Here is a 22,835-nt window from a genome sequence, read left to right on the forward strand (position 1 = left end):
ATTGCAGATATAATTTTCTTTTTAAAGTGCCCCTCGTCCCCCACAGACTTTTCCTCTTTATTGTCAGGTAAAAGTATTTTCCTAGTACATGTAATTCATGAGTACCCCCTGAATTGTGTCAAATTTGATATAAACCAACATATTTTGAGTAACTATAATCAATATCCAGGTACATCCAGATTGATCAGAATTCAGGCTTTATTATTGTACAATTGAAAGAACCAAAACATTATTCCAAGCACATGTAGTTAAAGTCTACAGAGAATGATAATACAAAATACATTCAATATTTAAAGAAAAAAATGATATTTGAAGAACAGAATATACTTAAAATTGTTTGCTTTTGAAGTACAGAATATACTTAAAATTATTTGCTCTTAAAAAACCCATTTCTCCCACGCCTAAACATTGTAATTTCATAGTAAGCAATGAAGTTATTTTACACAATCTAGTTAAATAATTTAATGGGAATAGCATTTGGCAGAATAAAAAATTGCACAGAGATGTGACTCCAAAATAGTTTTATTGAAATCCAATTTTTAACCTCCAAAGATAGATTGCCCCTAATAGACTTAAATATATGATTATTGAAATATGGTGTATGTAAAAAAGAAATGAATATATATTTATATGTCTATATCTATATATCTAAATCTATACCTATATCTAGATAGATAGAGATATAGATTAAACATCTTCAATTTCATAAAGGAAGTAGGATGCTAAAGCAATGAAAAATCAGACATTTTTTTCTCTTTCCATTTTTTCATACAATCTGCTGCTCTTGTTCTGCCTTAAGGTTAGCCATTCAAATTGGAAGTGGTAATGTAATGCTGGAAGGGGAAAATGACCAAATATGCTGCCTTATCATTTCCTTTCAGATCTTGATTGGGAATTAAAAAGAAAAAGTATATGGGGAAGGGGTCTTGAAGAAAAAAAATTAAAGAGAATCTGAGACATTCATGTTCTGACATGGTAGGCAAGATACAAGTTCTACCAGGCGATGTAGCAACTCCAAGAAAAGGGAATGGGCTAACAAGGCACTAAGGCTAGAATGGAACACATTGAGCATCAGACTAAAAAGGTTTTGGATTATATAGCACCTAGAATCTCTGATTTAGAGAATTCTCATTAACAAAATATGTATTAAACTTTCAAGAGAAGCTTGCTTTTCTGGCTATTGTATTTTTAATACAGACCTCGTCTATACAAGTGAGAGGGACTAGGAAAAAGAGGATTTGAAACCCATTTCGCAGAAGCCACTTTAACAGTGTGTACATAGCTGGATCATTATTTTCTGATCCCTTATGCCCCTGAAGGGAAAAATCACAATGAAACATGGTAGTAAAATTGGCTGATTCTTGTATTCCTATGGACAATTTAACTTATTCTTGAGAACCATTAGCCTATAAATCATGCTTGGAAGATGCATTTGAGAAGGATCTATTAAGGGATGATAAACTCGCATATGTACCTCTTGCTGCTCCGGCAGACCTCATCACTCCATTTGCCCTGAGCTGACTGGGAGAACAGGGCACAGTTTTCCCGCTTGCCACCATTAGGTTGTGCTCGGTCCCAGTTGAGGAAAGAGATGGCAATTCCACTGACATCAACAAACTTGCCTTCTGTGACCAGGTCATTGATGCCTAGCCAAAAGTCATTGACACCCGGCAGGCTCCTTTTACCATAGTCTCGAAGGGCATTGATTTCGTCTGAGTTTCTGGGGATTACCAGGGTCCCTCCCTTGGAAATACAGTCTTCATTGGCTTCATGGAAGTGCTTCGAGCCTTCCGAAGCAAGGTAGCATTTCTTGTGAAATTTTGTGCCTCGGAGACAGACTGTAAAGATGTGAGATTTGAAATATTAAAATGCTTTTTGAGTATAAGACATCCAGGACTGGACCTGGCAAGTGGAATGAATGATATGTGATGGTAATGATAAATCAACGTTTATTTACTGCAGATTTTGTATGTGTTGGACATTGTACATACAATGTACAAAAAGATAAATTTTGATCTTTTCCAAGCACTTTACTCATATAATAATCACAACAGTCCCATGAAGTGGGATTTTATTACTCCCATCTTTACATATCAGGATATTAAGGCTTAGAAAAGTTGTGATTTGCAACAACTTAGCATGTAAAAATATAACTTAGCATGAAAGATTACAGCTACACACACCCAGGTCTGTCCCTCCCTTAAAATATGGCCTTTCGCCTCATGATGCTTTGATATACACATGGTTGTTAGTTATTGTAGCTCCACTATGTGCTGAATTTCTTTGGGACTTTTAGAACTGGAATGATATTTCATAGTTATTAAAAACAAAAACAAAAGACTGAGTTTGTATAGAGAGAGACAGTGTTTTTCTTATGCAGATAACTCAGCCCTGCTATATACATTGTTTAGGTTATCCAGGATAAACCAAACATAAAGATAGATTAGGCAAAAAGCATGGGTGGATCAGGTTCTGACATTTACTAGCTTTGTAAAGCTTGGGCAAATTATTTAATTTCTCTGTGCCATAGTTTCCTCATCTGTAAAATGAGGATAATCACTATGGCAGGTATCTCATAAATTGTTAGAGATTAATGTGCTCATGTAGGTGAAGCATTAATAAAACTCCCCTTCTGCATGCACATTTGACCTTCTTTTAACTTTCTAATTCTGTTTCCCTGGAAACCTGATAATCGGGATATAGCACCAGTGTTGCTAGGCAACATTGCTTATGGTAAAAAATGACCTTGAATTGGTAACATGGATGGTCTGGGAGTTACAAGCACTTGATTGAAAGCTGTAACTTCAGTCTTCTCTGAAGGCTATAACTCTTCTAATTTGGCAGGTCTCCTGTGGGACCCTCGAAGCTCTACTTTTGAGTTACTATGAGAGTATTGTTCCCTGTGGGTATGAGCTTTGCAAGCCCAGGCTGCTCCTGAACCACCCAGTGTGGCTCTCATTTCCTCACCCCTGGGAGCTCTGCTCCAGAAAGAAAGGAACGCCAGGTGCTGCCCTCTATTGGCAAGCGGTGGTTCTAACCAGTGTCCTTCTATTTGCATTTGATGTACATGCCTGAGTCCTGTGGCCCTCTGTTTCATTGAATCTCAGCAGATCTCCCAATGAGCACTTAGTAAACATCCAATGAATGCTAATTATTTAAGGTCGTTAGTACTCGCTTCACTTCTGTTTCATTGCCTATAAGAGAAGACTTTTGAACAGACTTTTAAAATTATATTATTGAAATGCCTTTTTTTTTTTTTTTTTATCTCTATATAAAAGAAAGGAGTGGAAAATCAAGCTGATTTCCCAAACAGTCATCTCCTCAGTTTTTGGATCCTTTCTCCAAGACACATCTAGCTTGTCAATGTCTCTTTTAAAAATATGTCACCTAGAACTTGACATGCACTCTAGGTATGGTTTGAATTGCTAGGAAATCGCAATTCCCCCCCCTACCTCCTTTGAGACAGGCATCGATGCGATGAGGTCTTACCTGTCTGCAGAGCCTGTATTTCCTTCAGGGCATTAACTTCTCTCCAGAGCTTTTCAACTTGAGTCTTTAGGTCTCCATCCTTTTCTGGGGATATTTTAGGGTGAGGTGGTAAGGGAGAAATAAAAAGCATGTGATTAAAATAATATGAAAATAAAACAAAATAAACTGAAGCTTTGAAATCCAAAACCTAAGGCAAGGGTGGTTTTGATGAAATTGCGCTCAGTGTACATGAAAAATAAAGCATGAAAATAAGTTGGCTGGGAAGATTCATAAGGGTTTGGTGGAGATAATAATACCAACAATACTAGAAGTTCCCTCTGTGCAATGGGCCTCCCATCTCTCTCTCCAGCCCCTTCCCATGCGACCCTCCCTCCACCAGGCTTCAGATCCCTTGACTCTCAGATGGATTCTACAGCAAACTATCTCATCTTGGGATCCTTTCCTTTGGGTTCCTTATGCCTGGAACACTCTTACCCATCTTTTTGTTGAGTGTAAACATCTTCTCTTCTGAGAAAACTTCTGATTGTCCTCTCTACGTTAGCATCCCAGTGGCTAATTTCTTTCTTTGAACCGTTATTTTTCTTCAAAGCACTTTCTCCAATCTATAATTATTTTACTTAATTTTAACTGTCTTATTATCCAGGGTATTCCTTGGCACATAATAGACACACATAATGTTTGTTGAATGAATTAACAAAATTTCAGGACTGATGGAAACTGTCTTGGAGATTGACAGCTTGGGAGTGCTTCAAAGGCAGGAATTGTAATAAATCATATTAAAAAGTATTAAAAGCCACCATACCCTATGTGCTAAGAGCTTCAGTATTTCAATATTCCTGTGAGATAGACACCATCACTGTCCCCAAGAAATAGAGGCACAGACAGTTGAATTAACCTGCATAAGGTCACCCAGATGGTAAGGTCTGTACAGAGTCGGGATTTGATGCTCACTGACTCCATTTCTTCCCGTCCCTCCCATCTATTTTTGTACAGTGATTGCCTTCACCTGCTTGGTCCTTAACATGTGGTCTCGGGCAGAGAAGATGCTCAAAGCTTGACAGGGCCTGTCCTCAGATGCCTCCTTGTGGAGATGCCATATAGAGAATCTATGCTCTGTCCTGGGTTTTTCAAGTCAGTCCCAAATCCAAACACGCTGATCTCCATCCCCTTAAACATGTGCTTTGCAAGCCAGGTTTTTCCACATTTGGGTTAGGAAAATTCCTTCTGCGGTACTCAGAGGTGGCTCCCAGCTCTTTTTCACTTCATACTGCTCATCAGTTCTCAAAACATCGACTAGCTCAGCTCAGAAATAAATAGCCTAAGGATTTCCTCAATGGGTCCATTCAATCCAGAATAAATATGTTCAGAGAACAAAACCATTGGCTGTTGGGGGCCAGGCTTGTAAAGACCTGAAGACTTGCTTCCAAGTTACAAATTGTCAACTCTGTACATGTTATTCCCCCATCCCTCTCACCTTCCTGCTCCATTCTATTTAAATAACTGACCTCCACAGAGAAGCTGTAAACATTATAATTAACATAAAGACACAAGAATTAATATTAGGCCCCTGGGAAATCATTATGGAAGTCACTATCCAGATGGCTTGGCTTCTGCTGCTGCTTTTGTGACAAATGTGAATGTTTTGTCTACAGTGAACACAGGGACCAACTATTTCACTGTAAAAATTATATTTTATTCATTACTGCAGCACATAATTTTTTGAGACCTATAAGGTAATTACCAAATAAGCTTTTGTTTGGAACTAAATCACTTAATTGCCATTTTGAGTTTTTAAAAACAGACTTCTTTTTACTTTATTATTAGTGTTCTCCAAAATAGGTACAGTGTAGAAATCATGCAAAAATAATTTCCAGAAGAAATGACCACTAAACATATGAAAAATAGCTCAGCTTCATTAACAATCTAATAAATGCAAATTTTAAAGGGTTTTATTCTTTTGGTTAGGTTGGCAGGGCTTAAACTGATGGTATGATGTTGGGCTCTCAAGGTATGTAGACAAGGGGCAATCTCATACACTGAAGATGGGATCATAGATTGATGCTGTCATTTTGGGAGCCAATTGGAAAGTGTGATTAACCTGAAATTTTGCTTCTAGAAATGTACCCTAACACCCTATCATGGGGATCAATATACTTATAGACAGTCCCTGATAGGATGTTTTAATTTATGATTTTTTATTTTACAATGGTGTGAAAACCGTGTGCTTTCCGTAGAAACTGTACTTCAAATTTTAAATTTTGATCTTTTCCTGGGTGAGCGTTATGTGGTATCATTGTCTCTTGTGATTCTGGGCAGAGGCAGATATTTTAGAGTATATACTGTGTTGCTAGCAGTTTTTTGTTTTGTTTTGTTTTTAATATTGTGTTATGAGCACATTTTAGGTCGTTTAGACTGAGTTACAGTATTTGGTAGACTAGGTGTAGTAAATGCATTTTCAACTTACTGTATTTTTTCTTTTTTAAAAAAATATTTTTATTGATTTCAGAGAGGAAGAGGGAGAGATAGAAATGTCAATGGTGGGAGAGAATCACTGATCGGCTGCCTCCTGTACACCCCTACTGGGGATTGAGCCCACAACCCAGTCATGTGCCCTGACCAGGAATCACACTGTGACCTCCTAGTTCATAGGTTGATGCTCAACCACTGAGCAACACTGGCCGGGTGATATTTTTAATTTATGATGGGTTTATCAGGATGTTACCCCATCACAAGTCAGCGAGTATCTTTATGTGTGTACAAAGCAGTTCACTGAGGCACTGAATCAGAGATGGATTGAAAACCACACAGAACTTCTCACACAGAAGATCACCAAGAGAACAGATTAAATAAATCATGACCCATCTACACAGTGTGATATTATGCGGCTGTTAAAATGACTGAGGTAAGCTTTGTGTAGATATGTATCTCTGAGTGTTAACAGATGAAATTAATTAGTTTGTCTGCCAGGCACTTTGCATAGCCAATTCTTATTTTGTTAAAAATATCAATTTTTAATTGTGCATTCAAAAAACTGTGAATATTAGCCAGTAGTTAATAGTGGCTAATTCTGTGGAGAGGATTGGGAGAGAGAAATAGCTTTCCTTTGATTTCATAAAGTGTTATTTATAGGTGCTTAAAATAGTTTGAGGGTGTGAGAGGTTGGGGAGAGAACTATTCTGCAAGTCTAGACTTACTACTTCATCTACTGTAGCATCTGCTTATTGAGACCTGATGGCAAAATTAGCATGAACTGCTTTCAGAGGGTGATATTTAAAGTGTGTACCCAGTCAGGAAAAAAAGTGTGCGTTCGTGTGTATGTGTGTGTATGTGGGGGTTGAGGAAGGAGCTCTCTATGACCTGAACTGCAATTACTCCAGAAAAACCACACACACACACACACACACACACACACGCACACACACACACACACTCACACTCACACACACTCACACTCACTCATACCCCTCCCCACATCCCTATTGGGTGGTGACCACTTTGCACTCCCTCCCACTGGTGAGGATATGCTGGCAACAAAAATGTGCCACATCACCCAGTACCTTCTCTCACCTCCTTCCCCTGCCCTCATCTTCAGCAATATACTGAATATACTGTACCTACGCCTGGGAAATATTTCAGTCTTTCATTAAATAAGGTACCAGAGCAATGTAATATTTTATAAGGAAAAAAGATTCCACTTAAGAAACCTTGCATCAGACTTAAATTGTATAAATTCCTCTAGAAAAGTGCACTTTATTATCATCAAAACACAACACAACACAAGCCCCCTTTCTATCCACCAGTCATCTGTGTTGTGTCACTCAAAACCAACCTTGTTGGTATTTGTGTGTGTGTGTGTGTGTGTGTGTGTGTGTGTGTGTGTGTTTTGCTAATAACGAAGTGCAACTGATACAGAAATAGTGTCATAATATTTACCTTAAAATATCCTGATATGAAAATGACTCAGAGGATGAGATAAAACATTACCCGTGTTTTCCCTTTTGCTTTGGTTTCAGTATGTTGTAAATAAATTGCCATCATTTTTGTTCTTCGCAGCATTTGCTTTTTATCTCATAACCTAATTCAAGCCGCCCAGAATTTGAGATTGCTCTTAGATTTAGTTTTGCATTAAAATGTCTTCAAACACTATATGACTTTGCTAGTTAAAATATGTTTAAGTCAAAGAGAGGTTCAATTTCTCTATGACAGGAAAAAGCTTAAATATATAGTATAGACTGTTCTTATATAGCAAGATATGAAAATATATCTACATGGTAACCAGTGACAAAAAAAGAAGTCACAATTACCAATAGCTCTATCTTCTACTACACATTTAATAGGATCATAATTATTTCACAGTTACCTTTGAATAATGTCACACAATCTCTACGAGTGAAACTGTATTCTATAATCAACATGTTCTACTTGACTCCTCATTCATAATACCAGATGTCCACATATCCCGGTGATTCCCTCTAAAGAGCATTCTATGTAATCCACTTGACAAAGGATATACAACATAGAATTTCTTTTTACATTATAAGAGCTTTTTATCACTGTAAAAAAAAAAAAACACCCTTATTACATGATTCTTTTAAATATCAAACTCTCCAGAGAATTAAAAGGTCATTCAGTCCCATGAAATGCCGTTCCCATACGCTGGCATGGTACCGCCACCAGGCACAGTCTCCTGGAGGGGTTTGGAAATGAACATTGTCCAGGCCCTCCCCACCCCGAGCAAGCCCAGTATTTTACCTTTCACGCGGCGTTTGCTGTGCTTCCTGGCTTTGAATTTGGACGGGTGGCTGGTGGTCTGGTCCAGGAGTAAGGTGATAACCAGGACATAAATTACAAGTCCCCTCTTTGCCATGGCTCCCGGGCAGGTCTGGTGGCCACTTTGCCGGCTCCTCTGAAGTAGCTAAGGGACAAGCAGACTGCACAGCTACATCTCGCTCTGGAATGCCAGGGGCCAGCTTTATAAGAGTGAGCTGGGAGGGCTGGCTGCCGTCCTGCTGACGAGATGTTTGAGTGCCTTGGCTGGCCGCAGCATGAGGTGGCCCCTTGTTCTCCTTCCTCATGGCAGACGTTTTCTGTGTTCATATTGGTGCTACACTTCCTAGTTGACTTGCCTTTTCAGAGTGTATTAGAGTTAACTGAGGGATGAAGGGTTTTGCTTGTTTTCCCTTTTTTAAAAAATTTAAATTCCAGGAAGTTTGGGGGTCTCTGGGAAAACCTCAACATTTAAGTCTTTCATTTGGAGCTCTGGAGTTCACGTAAAGAATGTTCTGGGAAAGTGTTTGATTCCATTTTCAGGGCAAAAAAATGACACACACACCCCCCAACCCACCCCAAAACAAGAAAGTTACTGTGTGTGTGTGTGTGTGTGTGTGTGTGTGTGTGTGTGTGTGAGAGAGAGAGAGAGAGAGAGAGAGAGAGAGACCACAAAACCACCTGTGTGTCTATGTCCACTTGTGTGTGTACACAGCCCATATGCATCTAGGGAATGGTTTGCTTACAGGAAATAATGAAGATGGTCGAAATGGAGAGTTCATGATAAGATATAAGGCCTCCCTTTATAAGGGTTTTATGAATTTGTCAGGAATTATATCCTTGCCCTGGTTGGGTAGCTCAGTTGATTATAGCATCATCCAGATAGGCCATGGTTGTGTGTTCAATGAGGATTGAATGCATAAATGAATGCATAAATAAGTGGAACAACAAAATTTATTTTTAAATATAGTTTTTTTTATTGATTTTAGAGAGGAAGGGAGAGAGACAGAGAGATAGAACATCAATGATGAGAGAAAAACATTGATCGGCTGCCTCCTGCACAACCCCTACTGGGGATTGAGTTCCCAACTCAACTTGGGCATGTGCCCCTGACCAGAATCGAACCTGGGACCCTTCAGGCCGCAGGCCTATGATCTATCCACTGTGCCAAACAGGCTAGGGCTGGGACAACAAGTTGATGTATCTCTCTCCCCCTTCTTCCCTCTCTCTCTAAAATAAAAAAATAAAAATTATGACTTACATTCTTAGAGTGAAAAGAAAATTAAGATAGTGAATTATTTCCACAAGAATTAATGTAAAATATCAACTATAATTATCTTATGGGGGATCCCCAACCACCCAATAATTTTTTTCTTGAAACTATCCCAACCACTTAAATAATACTTTCAAGTGAAGTATATAAATAATAGAGAAATTATGCCAGAGTTCATGTCCCAGCATCAAGAAGGGTTCAGGAATCTGGAAAAGGCTGTGCGCAGATGACATAGAAATCCAGAGACTAGTAAAGAGTCCGGAGACGAGATATAATTTTGAAAGGCGTTGGGGGTCAGAGGACCTTCAGCTAAAGGAATTGAAGACTCCCTCCTTGTCTAGGACCCTTGCTTTTATTAACACAATTTGTCCTAAGGCAAGGTGGAGATAATACACTTCAAAGGGTAAGGTTTCAAAGGGTACAGAAGCATTGTCAGTTTGGGGGAATTAGCCTACGCTGTTCAATAACATGTAGATTAAGATGCCCTTTGACTGTCTGGCAGCCACAAGCAGTTTCCTATTCAGGTTTGGGGAAATGCCTTTAGCCATTGCCAACAGGTGACTACATGTGTGACTCAACCCTGTTGAGTCCACAAGTTTCATCAACCTTTTGATGAAACTCTTAAAATTATGACATGCTAGAATTGGTTTCCGGCAGGAAATACAATGAAAAACTTTAACAATGGGCTATAAAGGCAAGTATTGGGAGCCAGATAGACTTTTGTATCAAAAGCAAGGGACTGCCTTATAGATGTGACCAAGCTGGAGTGAGTTAGAACTCAGGGAAATGCCTCTATGGACTGACCCCACCACGCTGTTATCTGGAAAGACAGCAGGGCTTGAAGATTTTGGAAGGTCTGAAGGACCAAACTTATTTCAGCTTTTTTTTTTTTTTTTGAGACAATACAGGAAGAATCAAGCGGTGATTGATTCCTTCTGAATCTTAGTAAGGAAAACCACAGTCTAATGCATCTTTTTTTCCTCCCTTTTAAAGCCATGTTGTAATCTACCCACATATTTACACCAGAGGAAGGCCATTGATGTGGGAAAGTCAGATATAATATAGCAATGTAACTGTGAAATACAAAAAGTAAAGATTTTACTTATAATGCAAAATCCTTATATTGATATGGGCAACCTACGAGTAGGCATTTGAAAGCATTGTGAAAAAACGTTGAGCTGGGTTTACATTCTATTTTCACCCACTTATCAGCTGTGTAATTTTGGGCAATCATTGAACCTCTCTGAGCCTTCTATTATCTCAGTGATGGGGCTAGAAATGCTTACTTTACAGGGCTGTGGGAAAGATTAAATGAGATAATGGGTATAAGCACTTAGCACAATGTCCAGTGCTTAATAATAGCTGTAATATCCTTACCATCCTATATAATAAAAGGGTAATATGCAAATAGACCCCAACAGCAGAAAGACTGGGAATGACTGGTCACTATGACACACACTGACCACCAGGGGGCAGATGCTCAATGCAGGAGCTGCCCCTGGTGGTCACTGTGCTCCCAGAGGGGGAGCTCTGCTTAGCCACAAGCCAGGCTGATGGCTGCCAGCACAGCGGTGGTGGTGGGAGTCTCTCCCGCCTCCTCAGCAGTGCTCAGGATGCCCAACTGCAGCTTAGGCCTGCTCCCTGCTGGCAAGTGGATATCCCCCAAAGGCTCCTGGGCTGCCAGAGGAATGTCTGACTGCCAGATTAGGCCCAATCCTCCGGGGAGCGGGCCTAAGCCAGCAGGTGGACATCCCCTGAGGAATCCCAGACTGTGAGAGGGCACAGGCCTGGCTGAGGGACCCCCTGAGTGCACAAATTTTTGTGCACCGGGCCTCTAGTGAAATATAATAGTATATACCATTTCTGGAATGCCGCCTCTTTTTAGTCTTCACAGCAAGCCTATGGGATAAGTAATCTCTCCATTTAATAGCTGATTGAAACTAACTGAGCCTCAGAAAAGTTAAGAAGATTTGGTCACTGTCACTCAGATCCCAAGAGTGGAAGTAGAAATTAAAATCTAGATTTGATTGCGCTCGCTCTTTTGCCCTGGGCTGTGAAAAATGTGCTTTGATTTGAATAGGAAAAAGGATCAATGTTTTACAATTGATCATACGATGGATCAAAAATGCTTCTTGCCAGCTTCTCAAACCCTTTGCTCTGAGATTTCAAAGTTACAGAATAGTGATAGAAAACTAATTATTTCTCTTGGACCTTTGATATGTGCTGTGTTCAAACTGAACTTATAAGGACAAGTTATCTTTTTTCTTCAAAATAAGTCTATATTGTTTTTTCTTATTTCTTTTAATCTATATTGTTTTTAACCTCCTTTCCTTACCAGGAAAGCCTCTGACACTTTTTTGATTTGTTTTCTTTTAGCCAGATCTTAGAGCACATGTTTTTTTATTAAACATTAACAGACTTTATTTTTTTAGAGCAGTTTAGATTCATAGAAAAGTTCATCAGAAAGTAGAGAGGGCTCCCTTATATCCCGTCTCCCTGCCCCCACCCCCAATTTATCCAATTGTTAACATGTTGCATTTGTGTGGTATATTTCTTATAACTGATGAATAAATATTGTTATATTATTATGATGATTAACCAAAGTCTATAGTTTATATTAGGTTTCACTCTTTGTGCTGTACAGCTCTATGGGTTTTAGGAAATAAATGTATAATGTCATGCATCCACCATTATAATAGCATACAGAATAGTTTTGCTGAAGCCCATGTTTAAAATCTTTGCTTTCAATTACAGTTTATATTCAATATTATTTTGTGTCAGTTTCGGGTGTACAGCATAGTGGTTGAACAATCATAGACTTTACAAAGTGTTCCCCTGATATTTCCAGCACCACCTGGCCCCAAACGTAGTTATTACAATACTATTGACAATATTCCCTCGGCTGTGCTTTACATCCCCATGCTTATTTTGTAACTACCAATCTGTACTGATTAATCCGTCTTTTTCATCTAGGCCCAAACTCCTGATGACTTTCTCCAGTTGTAGAGACCTTTGCCAACTTTGAGTCATATTAAAGTTGAGTCATATCATCTTTCCACCACCACTGTGTCTTTCCACGTGCTTTTTCTCTGTTACTATGTCCCACCCCTTTCCAAACTTGTACTCATTGTGTGTGTCTAAGTTAATACCATTTTGTATATGACTAAATCCCTCTTGTACTCCAGGTCTGAATTCAAAGGCCACCTTCTCAGACATACCTTCTCTATCTGCATAATCTAGGAAGATCCTGTTTTGTCTTCTTCATTGAAGTATACTGATTCCTTTGTAGCCCTAATTGTAATTTGGGATTCATTTAAAAATGTATGTGCTTAATAGATTTCCTTCTTTCTGGCTAGGCTGTAAGTCCCGGAGGGCAGGGGCTGTGCCAGGTTAGCTCAGTTCTGTATATAGCACAGTACTGAGCACATAGTATTTGCTCAATAAATATTTACTAATGTGTGGCAGAACAGTTTTGCTTTTGCTTTCCTTTCTCCCCACCTCTGAGGCTCCAGCAATAAGACACTTGACCAAGGAAATAGCAACTTAACTCATGGAATAGTAAAGAGACCAAGACTCATTTGGCATAGTAACATTTGAAGTCATGCTGAAAAACCATCAGTCTTAGCATTGGGGAAGTTCTGATGGTTTTGTAGGTGCTTGGCCATGAAGCCAGATAGGGATGGGAACTTTCCTTTAACTTCTCTTCCTCCTGTGGAGATTCCATATCCAGTTCTTCCTCCTTCAGGGAATAAAACCAATGGAAGCTAAATGGCTACAAGATTGGCTAGAAGAGGAGGAAGAGGTGGGTGGGGATCAGAGGTAGAGTTGGATCTGAGAACATTTTCAAGGTAAGGAATTTTTGTCCTTGCCCCAGATGCCAATTGGCATCAGACATTGCCTCCCCATCACACATGGCCCTTTGGTTGAGCCCCCACCCCCAAAACCTCAACCGGAAAAGCAAGAAAAGAATTGGAGTGATCTTTAAAAGAATCACATCAAGAGCTATACACACATCAAAGATGACGGGGATGGGTGGCCCTTTCCCCACCTTGTCCTTAGGGAAGGCAGACTTCACTGGGTTTTCTTGGAGGCGGAACAATCCCTTTTTTGTGTGGCAGGATGATGTCACCAGCTCCTCTGCTGGGCTGGACCTGGGCTTCTGAAAGGGCTATTTAAGAAGCACACATTTATAGGCAGGGAATAGGAACTATAAAAATATTGCCTTTAGTCAAAAAGTGTTTTGGTAAGGATTTAAAAACTGTCACCAGGGTTTTACTTTCTTTAATGAATTGCTGTTTACAACACATCCCCTGACCATCCTGTGTAATTGGTGTATTTATTCTCCTGGTGGCTATTTTAGCATTGCTCTAAGCAGTTCTCCGTGTCAAATTCTAACAAACAAGTCTCTCTGGCTTCAGTGCTGTCTGTCTGTTAATATTCAAGGCTGACTATGTTTGGAGGCTGTTCCAAGGTTCACAGGCAGCATTTAGTGGAAGTAATGGGACTGAACTTGACTACGGCACAAACCACCTGAAATGCTTGGAGGCAAGATTGATATGGTATATGTGCAAGTCGCCCACTTTCTACTTAGGGCTATTGCTTGTAGCTGTGACTGGCAGATGTGTCAGGGCATGTGAATAGAAGGCTGGGACAGGTCTTAGGGAAGTGGGTTCAGAGACTCTGCTAAAATGGGGCAGTACTGAATATAGGTAAAGAGCAATGACTAGGATAATTTGGAGTTAAAATTAAGATCTGTTGTTTATTAGTTTTGTGACAATGGTCAGACTTTGTCATCTCTCTGCAGCTGGGTGTCTGTCTTGTGGAATGGTTGGGAAAATTGGAGCATGTCTGTAAAACATTCAAGTTATATCCTGTCACAGTAGATAAACAATCAAAGGGAACTAGGGCTTCCCTCACATCTATACCCGTACAAGGTCCTCAGAACCACCCTTGCTCTGACCCCAACCCTGCAGATTTGGTCTCATTTGCACCCACACTGGACATACTTCTATCATAGAACTTCTAAACACCACATACTTATTTTATATTTGTCTCCCCACATTTGTTACAGTGGACATGGATCTTGTCTTAGTCGCTTCTGATTTACTGGGCCAGTGCTGTCTGACAGTGGCTAGTGGCTACCATATTGGATAGCATAGTTTTTGTGCCTAACAAAATGACTAATGCTTAATGAACATTTAATAAATACGTTTTACATAAAATGGTTCACTCATGTGGATTTGGAGTAAAGAGAATGGTGATCTAGATTCAATTAATCTCCTCTCAACTACTGTGCTAGGATTTTTCATCTAAGTCCAGTAAGGAGGGCATTGTTATCCCTGTTTGATGGTAGATGAGACTTAGCTTTGGAGAGTGAAGTGACTTAGGATTCTCTACTTCCAAGTGTTGGTCAGACGTGGGTCTCCCACATTGGAGCTCAGCTGAGGTGTGAGGCCCACCTGGTGGTAAAGGGGATTTGGAGCTTCATGGGTTCACCTAGGACAGTGATGGCGAACCTTTGAGCTCGGCGTGTCAGCATTTTGAAAAACCCTCACTTAACTCTGGTGCCGTGTCACATATAGAAAATTTTTGATATTTGCAACCATAGTAAAACAAAGATTTATATTTTTGCTATTTATTTTATATATTTAAATGCCATTTAACAAAGAAAAATCAACCAAAACAATGAGTTCGCGTGTCATAGGTTTGCCATCACTGACCTAGGAGGTCAGTGTGGATATTTATGGTAAAATTGGGGTGGTAGGGTCAGAACAAAGGAATCCCAAGTTTGGGAGAGACAAACCTCTGCTTTGAACACTTCCCATGATGAAGAATCCTCTTCCCTGGAAGGCAGCCAGTTTAATTGTGAAAAAGTTGGGCCTAACCCAGAAGACATCCCTCCTTCTCCTCCACATCTTCTCCCCTCTTATTGTGACCAGCCTTCTTTCTTGGCAGCCTTTCTTGGCAGCCTGTAAGGAGAGATTTCTGTTCCCTGTTTAATTCATGAATGCCCCCTGGCATTGCTGTGTCTGACCTGCCTGTTTCACTATTTCCATCGTTGTTCTACTTTCATTGGGTTCTTTCTAATGGTAGTTATAGTGGCCTCTGCCTGAGTCCCCCTGCTTCTGCGTTAGGCCTTTGAGCTGGTTTCTAGTGTGTGGTGTCATCCTGAATTAGCTTCCTCCTTTTTTCTAGGATCAAGTGTTCTTCTGGCTCCATCTGACCCATTCTTCTGCATCCTTTTGCAGCAACTGCATCCTTGGCTGCAAACAGTCAGACACCTCACCTACGTCCTTATATCCCAAGCAACTTGCACAAATGAGATTCTGCAGTGGGAATTGCACAAATGATATCCTGCAGACCTAGCGTTGAATTGGGGCTCTCATTTACCAGCTGTGTGATTTGAGTGAGCCAATTAACCTCTCATATTCCTATAAATTGGGCATCATAATGAGTATTTGCCAATATTATTGGGAAGATTAAAAATATGCCCTAAAAACAAGCAGTATAGTTAGTGGCTGATAGAGAACAGATATTTCATATGTGGACTTACTATTAATAAAATGAGCCATTATTAGCACCATCATTATTATAATAATGTCCTAACTCTTAATGACTTCACCATGAAATTGTTCCTCTCCAGCCACCCTGCCTGGCCCCGCTGGTCCCCCTGTGTCCTGTCCTCCAAGCACTCACTGCAGTAAACAGTGCATTTTTTAAGGAAGGCAAATATTCCGTTGGCCTGTTTTCTCTAGGTGTACCAGCTTTCCCAATTTATTGTGAGTTTTGCCTAGCCCCTGCTGCCAAGATAGTCCAAGAACACAAATAAGTCAGTATTCACCTTCCTTCTACTGAGAGCAAGGGCAGCCCACAGTGGAAAACCTTCATAATTTCCCTCTGTGGGCCTCCGAAGGTTGGACTTGGTAGAAAGAGTTTTCGGCCTTCAGGTAATGACAGTGAGCTCCTTGTTCTTCCTTGCCGTTCAGAGGTTTGCAGACTCTGCCTGTGCTTGGAGCACGAGGACTGCAGCCTGCAGAGCAAACCATTGAGAAGGTCTGCCTTTCTGGGTACGAAACAAATTTTCCAAGTATAAATCCGTGGCCTTTTTACTGGTGAAAATTAGTGACAGAACTAAAGTCATCGTGTGTTCCCCTTGAGCTGGCTCAGAGAAACAGTCACGCTATTCCTTTGGTTTAGATACATCAGAAGGGATTGCTTTTGGTCACCTTTCCAGGAAGCGTTTCCTGCAGCTGAAAGCCTGAATGGGGAAACTGAAATTGGCCCTACTGGGTAAACCAAGCACACTGTGTCCATGATATCTGTTCCTCATAAAGAATAGGAAAAGGAACCAAGTATTTAGATAAATTGTATGTATAAGGCGCTATTTACTTACATTTCTTTTGAATCTGAGCTTAATAAAGAGGGGAAGAGAATCAGAAGGTGGGGAGGATGGAAGCATTGAAGCAAGTTTGGTATTTGGACAAGTTGGTCTTAAGGTGTTCGTGCGACTCTCAGCTGCATGTGTCTAGTGGATGATGGGAAATAATATTGGACACTTGAATGAGGTAAAAAGAGTTGAATGAGTGAATCAATAATTTATTAGTAGAGAATTAATGATAGAGTAACAGTGGGAAACCAGTGATGGGTATGAAGCCAGGATATTTTACATGGAGAAAAGGGGAAGATCAGAGACAAATCCATGGGGTCCCAGATATTTAAGGAGTGGGGGGAGACTGGACAAGGATTAAGTGGTTGGGAAGGCTAGTGAGAAGTTGCATTTACTTTTAGTGATTCAACAAACATTTTTTGAACCTAAGATGAAGGTTCATAGGGAGAAGGGAGGACAGAACTGGCAAATATGTCAAAGAAGTAAAATAGGAAAAAGACTAAAATTGATCTTGGGAGTTAGAAAATGACCTCAAACAATTTCTGTAATGCACCAGTCATGAAAGTGAGGAAAATAGTAAGTAGAGATTATAAAGTTAAATTTTAATAGATCTTTTTTAGAGAGGTTTCAGGCTCTGAGCAGAATTGAGAGGAAGGTGTAGAGATTCCCTGTACCCACTCCTTGCCTTTTGGGTGTGGATGGGTAGGGTGTGGTTGTGTGCAAGGGGGCAGGGCAATCTGTCCCTCTGCAGTCTTTTGATCTAGTCCTTGCTGCTGTCCCTTCCCTAGAGACTCAGGTCCAGAGCCACAATCTTGCATGTACCTCACTCTTAATGCAGGACTATGCTGGCCACAGGGCCACACACATCCTCACCCACAGGCTGGTGGGCAGAAGGTGGCTCCCACCACAGGCTCTGTGCTAAAATGGCTGGGTTGGGTGGTAGTTACAGCTAAAGATTCTGGAACCAGACTACCTTGGTGAGTATCCTGGCTTTATGACTTTTCAGCTGTGTGCTGTTGCTGTGGCATCTCCTATCTCCTAGGGCCATGGTCAGCAAACTGCGGCTCGCGAGCCACACGCAGCTCTTTGGCCCCTTGAGTGTGGCTCTTCCTAAGCCTTAGGAGGACCCTAATTAAGTTAATAACAACGTACCTACCTATATACTTTAAGTTTAAAAAATTTGGCTCTCAAAAGAAATTTCAATCGTTGTACTGTTGATATTTGGCTTTGTTGACTAATGAGTTTGACGACCACTGTCCTAGGGAGAGAAGGTGTAACAACAGTAGCTACCTCCTAGGTGGAGATTAAATTAGTGAGTACACATGCTAGCTTGCAGCAGTGCCTGTCCAACGGCAAATGTAACAATGCTTATGAAATAGATGGGGATGTTGAGTGGTTCTAACCCAGGGTGGGGCTCATTTTCCAATTAAGCAGTGGTTCTCAACCTTCTGGCCCTTTAAATACAGTTCCTCATGTTGTGACCCAACCATAAAATTATTTTCATTGCTACTTCATAACTGTAATGTTGCTACTGTTATGAATCATAATGTAAATATCTGATATGCAGGATGGTCTTAGTCGACCCCTGTGAAAGGGTCGTTCGACCACCAAAGGGGTGACGACCCACAGGTTGAGAACCGCTGATTGTCCCAAAGCCTCTGCTGGGAGCCTGGCAGCCTGATACTTCCCTAATATGATAGGCAATATGCCGGAGGCCTGTCCATCCTTGTTGCTTGACACAGTCGCTTCAGGGAAGAAACATCTGCACAGCATATGTTTCAAGGGACCTGGCATACTGTTCTTAATATGTTTGCTCCCCTTCTTAGCACTATGTGTTCTAACCAGGGACACTTCCCTGAGAAAGGTTGTTTCCCCAGGGGGGGATGTTTCCCTGGAGTTAGGGATTAACAGGACTAAGGAAGAGAATAAATCAGTAAAACCCTTTAACTAAGTGCCAGGCGGTAGTTAATCACTTTAACTACAAACAATCATGCTTAAGCTACATAATCTTTACTTAGGATAATCTCCTTCAGTTACTTCCTTGTAGCTTAACAGAACAGTAGAGTAGTGACCTTGGAATGGAGATAACAAATGCCCTAACCTTTGGAATAGAATGGATAGGATTAAAATCAACAGAACTAGATGGAGATGGGATTTTTGGCAAAGGTCAGATAAGAAACTATGGACATGAAACAAGGAACTGTAGAAGGTCAAGGGAGGACCCAAAACATACCATGATGTGATTATAGAGGCATGCTTATAGGATCAAATGGTATAAATACAGATGTAACAGGAGAATAAAGGGAGAACCCAACTATGCTGATCATCTGAACACTGTCTCCGGCTCCTTCATTCTTCGCCGACTACGTCCACACCTTTGGGAACCCCTGGACCACTGGGGCTGGACCCCAGCAGCAATAGGGGCTGGTTGATGGTTCAGAGGAACCCTGCTCTCTCTATCATGTAGAAGCCTCGGGCAGGTCTATAGTAGCTTTGTAACAATCAAAGTTATTACACATTGTTTTATTTATTTATTTATCCATCCTCTCCTGAGGATATTTTTTCATTGATTTTTAGAGTGAGTGGAAGGGAGGGGGAGAGACAGAGAGAGAAACATCAATGTGAGAGAGACAAAAACATCAATGTGCAAGAGACACATCAATTGGTTGCCTCCCACATGTGCTCCAACTGGGGCTGGGTTGAGCCTGCATCTGAGGTACGTGCCCTTGACTGGAATTGAACCCAGAACGCTTCAGTCTGCAGGCCGACTCTATACACTGTGCCAAACTGGGTAGGGCTATTCATTGCTTTAATGGATACATAATATTTCATGTATCTTACTTTACTAAAGTTTCTCCAATTCTTCCCTTATAAATAATGATGAGGTAAACACATTTGTGTGTTCATCTTTTCTTATATATTCTAGGTTATTTTCTTGGGACACACTGTTTTATAAGTGGACTTACTGAAAGGCATTGTAGTCTAATGCTTAACAACAGAGACTTGAGCTTGGATTTCTTGGGATCAAATGTAGGCTCTGCCACCAGATCTTAGATCATGGATCAATCTCCCCACATCTTGGTTTCCCAATCTATAAAACAGGAGACAGTAACAGTACTTAAAATATAAGGTTAGCCCTAGCCGGTTTGGCTCAGTGGATAGAGTGTCGGCCTGTGGGCGAAGGGTCCCAGGTTTGATACTGGTCAAGGGCACATGCCCAGGTGGTGGGCTCGATCCCTAGTAGGAGGCGGCCGATCAATGATTCTCTCTCATCATTGCTGTTTCTATCTCTCCCTCTCCCTTCCTCTCTGAAATCAATAAAAATATTTATTTAAAAAATAAAAGATTATTGTGGGGCTTAAATAAGTTAATACTTGTAAAGCATTTAAGGCAAGCTTGGCCCATAGTAAGCATTAATAAGTAAAATTAATAGTATTGGGCTAAGGGGGATGAATATTTAAGGCTCTTGATACATATTGCTCATTATATTTGATGGGGAGGAGAAGAAGGTCTTAGCTTGTATCCTTCCCAGAAGGAGGCATAGTGATTAGATTGGGTCAGTTTTATAGGACATAGATTCGGCTGTGTGGACCAGCAGGCAGGGTCACTGATTCTTAAAACGTTTCCACATGGAAATAGCTCGTTCTTTCTCTGTGCCTCTCTCCATAAGCATGTCTGCTCATCTCTTTGTTCCTCTATAATATGCAACTGGATGGAGGGTGTTAAGGACCTGAGATGTGGGTCTCATCTCAGAAGCTCCTAAATTTTGGGCAGTTCTCTGTGTTCCAGCCCCGTATACTGCAGAATGCTTTGTAGTAGAGTTTGGGAAACAAGCTCTGTACTAACCAAGTAGGTCCGTGTGTCCACTCTTCATTGTACCTTGTACATGGAGAAGGAGCATTGGGTGGGCCAAGGCAGGATTCAGGTATTTCTGTGCTCCCTGACCATAATATCCTATATAATAAGAGACTAATATGCAAATAGACTGGAACAACCAAACAACCAGTTGCTGTGATGTGCGCTGACCACCAGGGGGCATGTGCGGAACATGGTGGGCAATGGCCACAGCGGGATGGTGGAGCAGGTAAGCAAGGACGCCAGACCAAGGTAAGGCACCAGTCACTGCCATCGGGGCGAGCCTCTGGTAGTTACTGAAAATTCTTTGCTCCCATGTGCCGTACCCGCTCCGGGTGCTAGAGCCACTGCTCACACCTGCTGCCAGTGCCCAGCGCTGGTCCCGATCATTTGGCGCCATCAGTGGGTGCGAGCGGCGGCTGCTGGCCCTGATTGCCCTTGAAGGCTTCTCCACCTCCCCCTGCTCCTGAGGGGTGATTGGGGCAGCAGCCGCCGCTTGCACCCACTGCTGGCGCTGGCCCCACTCACACCTGCTGCTGGCACTGGCCCCAATCGCTCTGAGTCATCAGCAGGGCCAGCGCCATCAACGTGTGGGAGCGGCGATGGAAGTGGGGCTGCCTGCAGACAGGGGACTGGGGCCGCAGTGGGAGGGGCCAAGTGGAAGGGTGGAGGATGGGCCGAGACCTGCCCCTGTGCCTACTGCAGCCTTGCGGCCCACAGTTCCTTTCAAGGTGATGAATTCGTGCACTGGGCCCCTAGTCATATAATAACAACACCAAATGCCATCATCATACATAACTCTGTTGAAAGGGATGTACCCATTTTCCCACCAGGAAACAATATGCAAAAGGCAGCTTTCCATTTTAGATCTTTTCTTAGTGCTGAGGAGAGGTCCCTTGGGTTAAGAAGGGAGACGGTGGGATTAATGGAGAGTTGTGCTGGTGCCTAGGAAACTGCTCTTTTTCTCAGAGGCAAAAGCTTTCAGGGCTTTGGAATATGAACCAGCTTTTCTTTCCCTTCAGGAAACCACTAGCACATCCATTTTGAATGTCTGGTAAACAGTGAAGGAGTCAGTGTTTTATGAATGTCTAGTTTTCATCTCAGGAACCTTTTTCAGCTTCTCCTTTCCTCTGATGAGCCGGGGACATCCAGTTTGCATTGGATATATTTTTTTGCTGAAGGGTTTCTTCCAGTGGAAACCAGACAGGAAATATTCCCAGAGCTTGGCTGCTTGGGTGTGGAGACAGCAAGTCCAGGAGACAGCCTGATGTCTCTGAAAGACCCACATTCACCACGCCTGCTTCCGTCTGTAGTTTATTTCTGCCCAAGGAGCCTAGGCCATCCTCCAAAATATATACCAGATAGCTGGGATTGTTGTTGAAAACCAGTACGTGCCTTAAGTATCCCTTATTGGAAATAAAGGAGCAGATGGTCCTGGCTTTGGTCTATTGATAGTAGTTTGGAAGGAGTAAGCAAAATAATTGTTTCTAATAACCAAAAATTGAAAGAGGATTATTACAAAGGGAGTAATCGAGTGCTCATTAACCTTCTATGCCATCATTAAAATTCTGTTGTAAAAGAATACTGGTCGACATGGAAAAGGCCCATAGTCTATTTCTAAAGAGAGAAAAGCAGTTATAAAATAGAACTTATGGGTTAGGGAGTAACAGGTGTGTATGTGGGTATCTGCATAGATTAGGGATAGATCAAAATGGCAATAATGATTACGTTGGGGATGCTGAGAGTTTTTTCTTTTTGGTTTCCTAAGTCTTCTGTAAAACATACATGAATAATTTAAATGTAAACCTTTTACTGAAGTATCTAACACACATACGGAAACATGCCCAAATGGTAAATATGGCTGTGCTACTAGTACCAAGATAAAATAAGCAGAACAGCCCCAGCGCCCCAGAAGCTTTTTTGTGTCCTGTCCTAGTCATTGTGCCTAGTAAGCCACTGCAGTGACTTTGGAAGATGTCAACTCAGCCTGGCCCAACTCTGATTCCAAGAACTCCCCTCCCTTATGTTTTGAATTATGCTGAGGCACCAGCTTTCCCTGTAAGA

At 41.3% G+C, this 22,835-nt stretch overlaps 1 protein-coding gene across 1 annotated transcript; it reads right to left on the reverse strand.

The window, feature by feature from the left end:
• Positions 1-1,446: 1,446 nt before the first annotated feature.
• CLEC3A (C-type lectin domain family 3 member A) lies at positions 1,447-8,356 on the reverse strand. Its single transcript, XM_036345265.1, has 3 exons — positions 8,242-8,356; positions 3,490-3,573; positions 1,447-1,838 (listed from the first exon to the last, which is right to left on the reverse strand). Exons 1-3 carry the CDS (start codon positions 8,354-8,356, stop codon positions 1,447-1,449), a joined length of 591 nt encoding a protein of 196 aa, XP_036201158.1.
• Positions 8,357-22,835: the final 14,479 nt, after the last annotated feature.

This window comes from Myotis myotis, unplaced genomic scaffold, assembly GCF_014108235.1.
Source record: "Myotis myotis isolate mMyoMyo1 unplaced genomic scaffold, mMyoMyo1.p scaffold_m19_p_19, whole genome shotgun sequence".
Lineage (NCBI taxonomy): Eukaryota > Metazoa > Chordata > Mammalia > Chiroptera > Vespertilionidae > Myotis > Myotis myotis.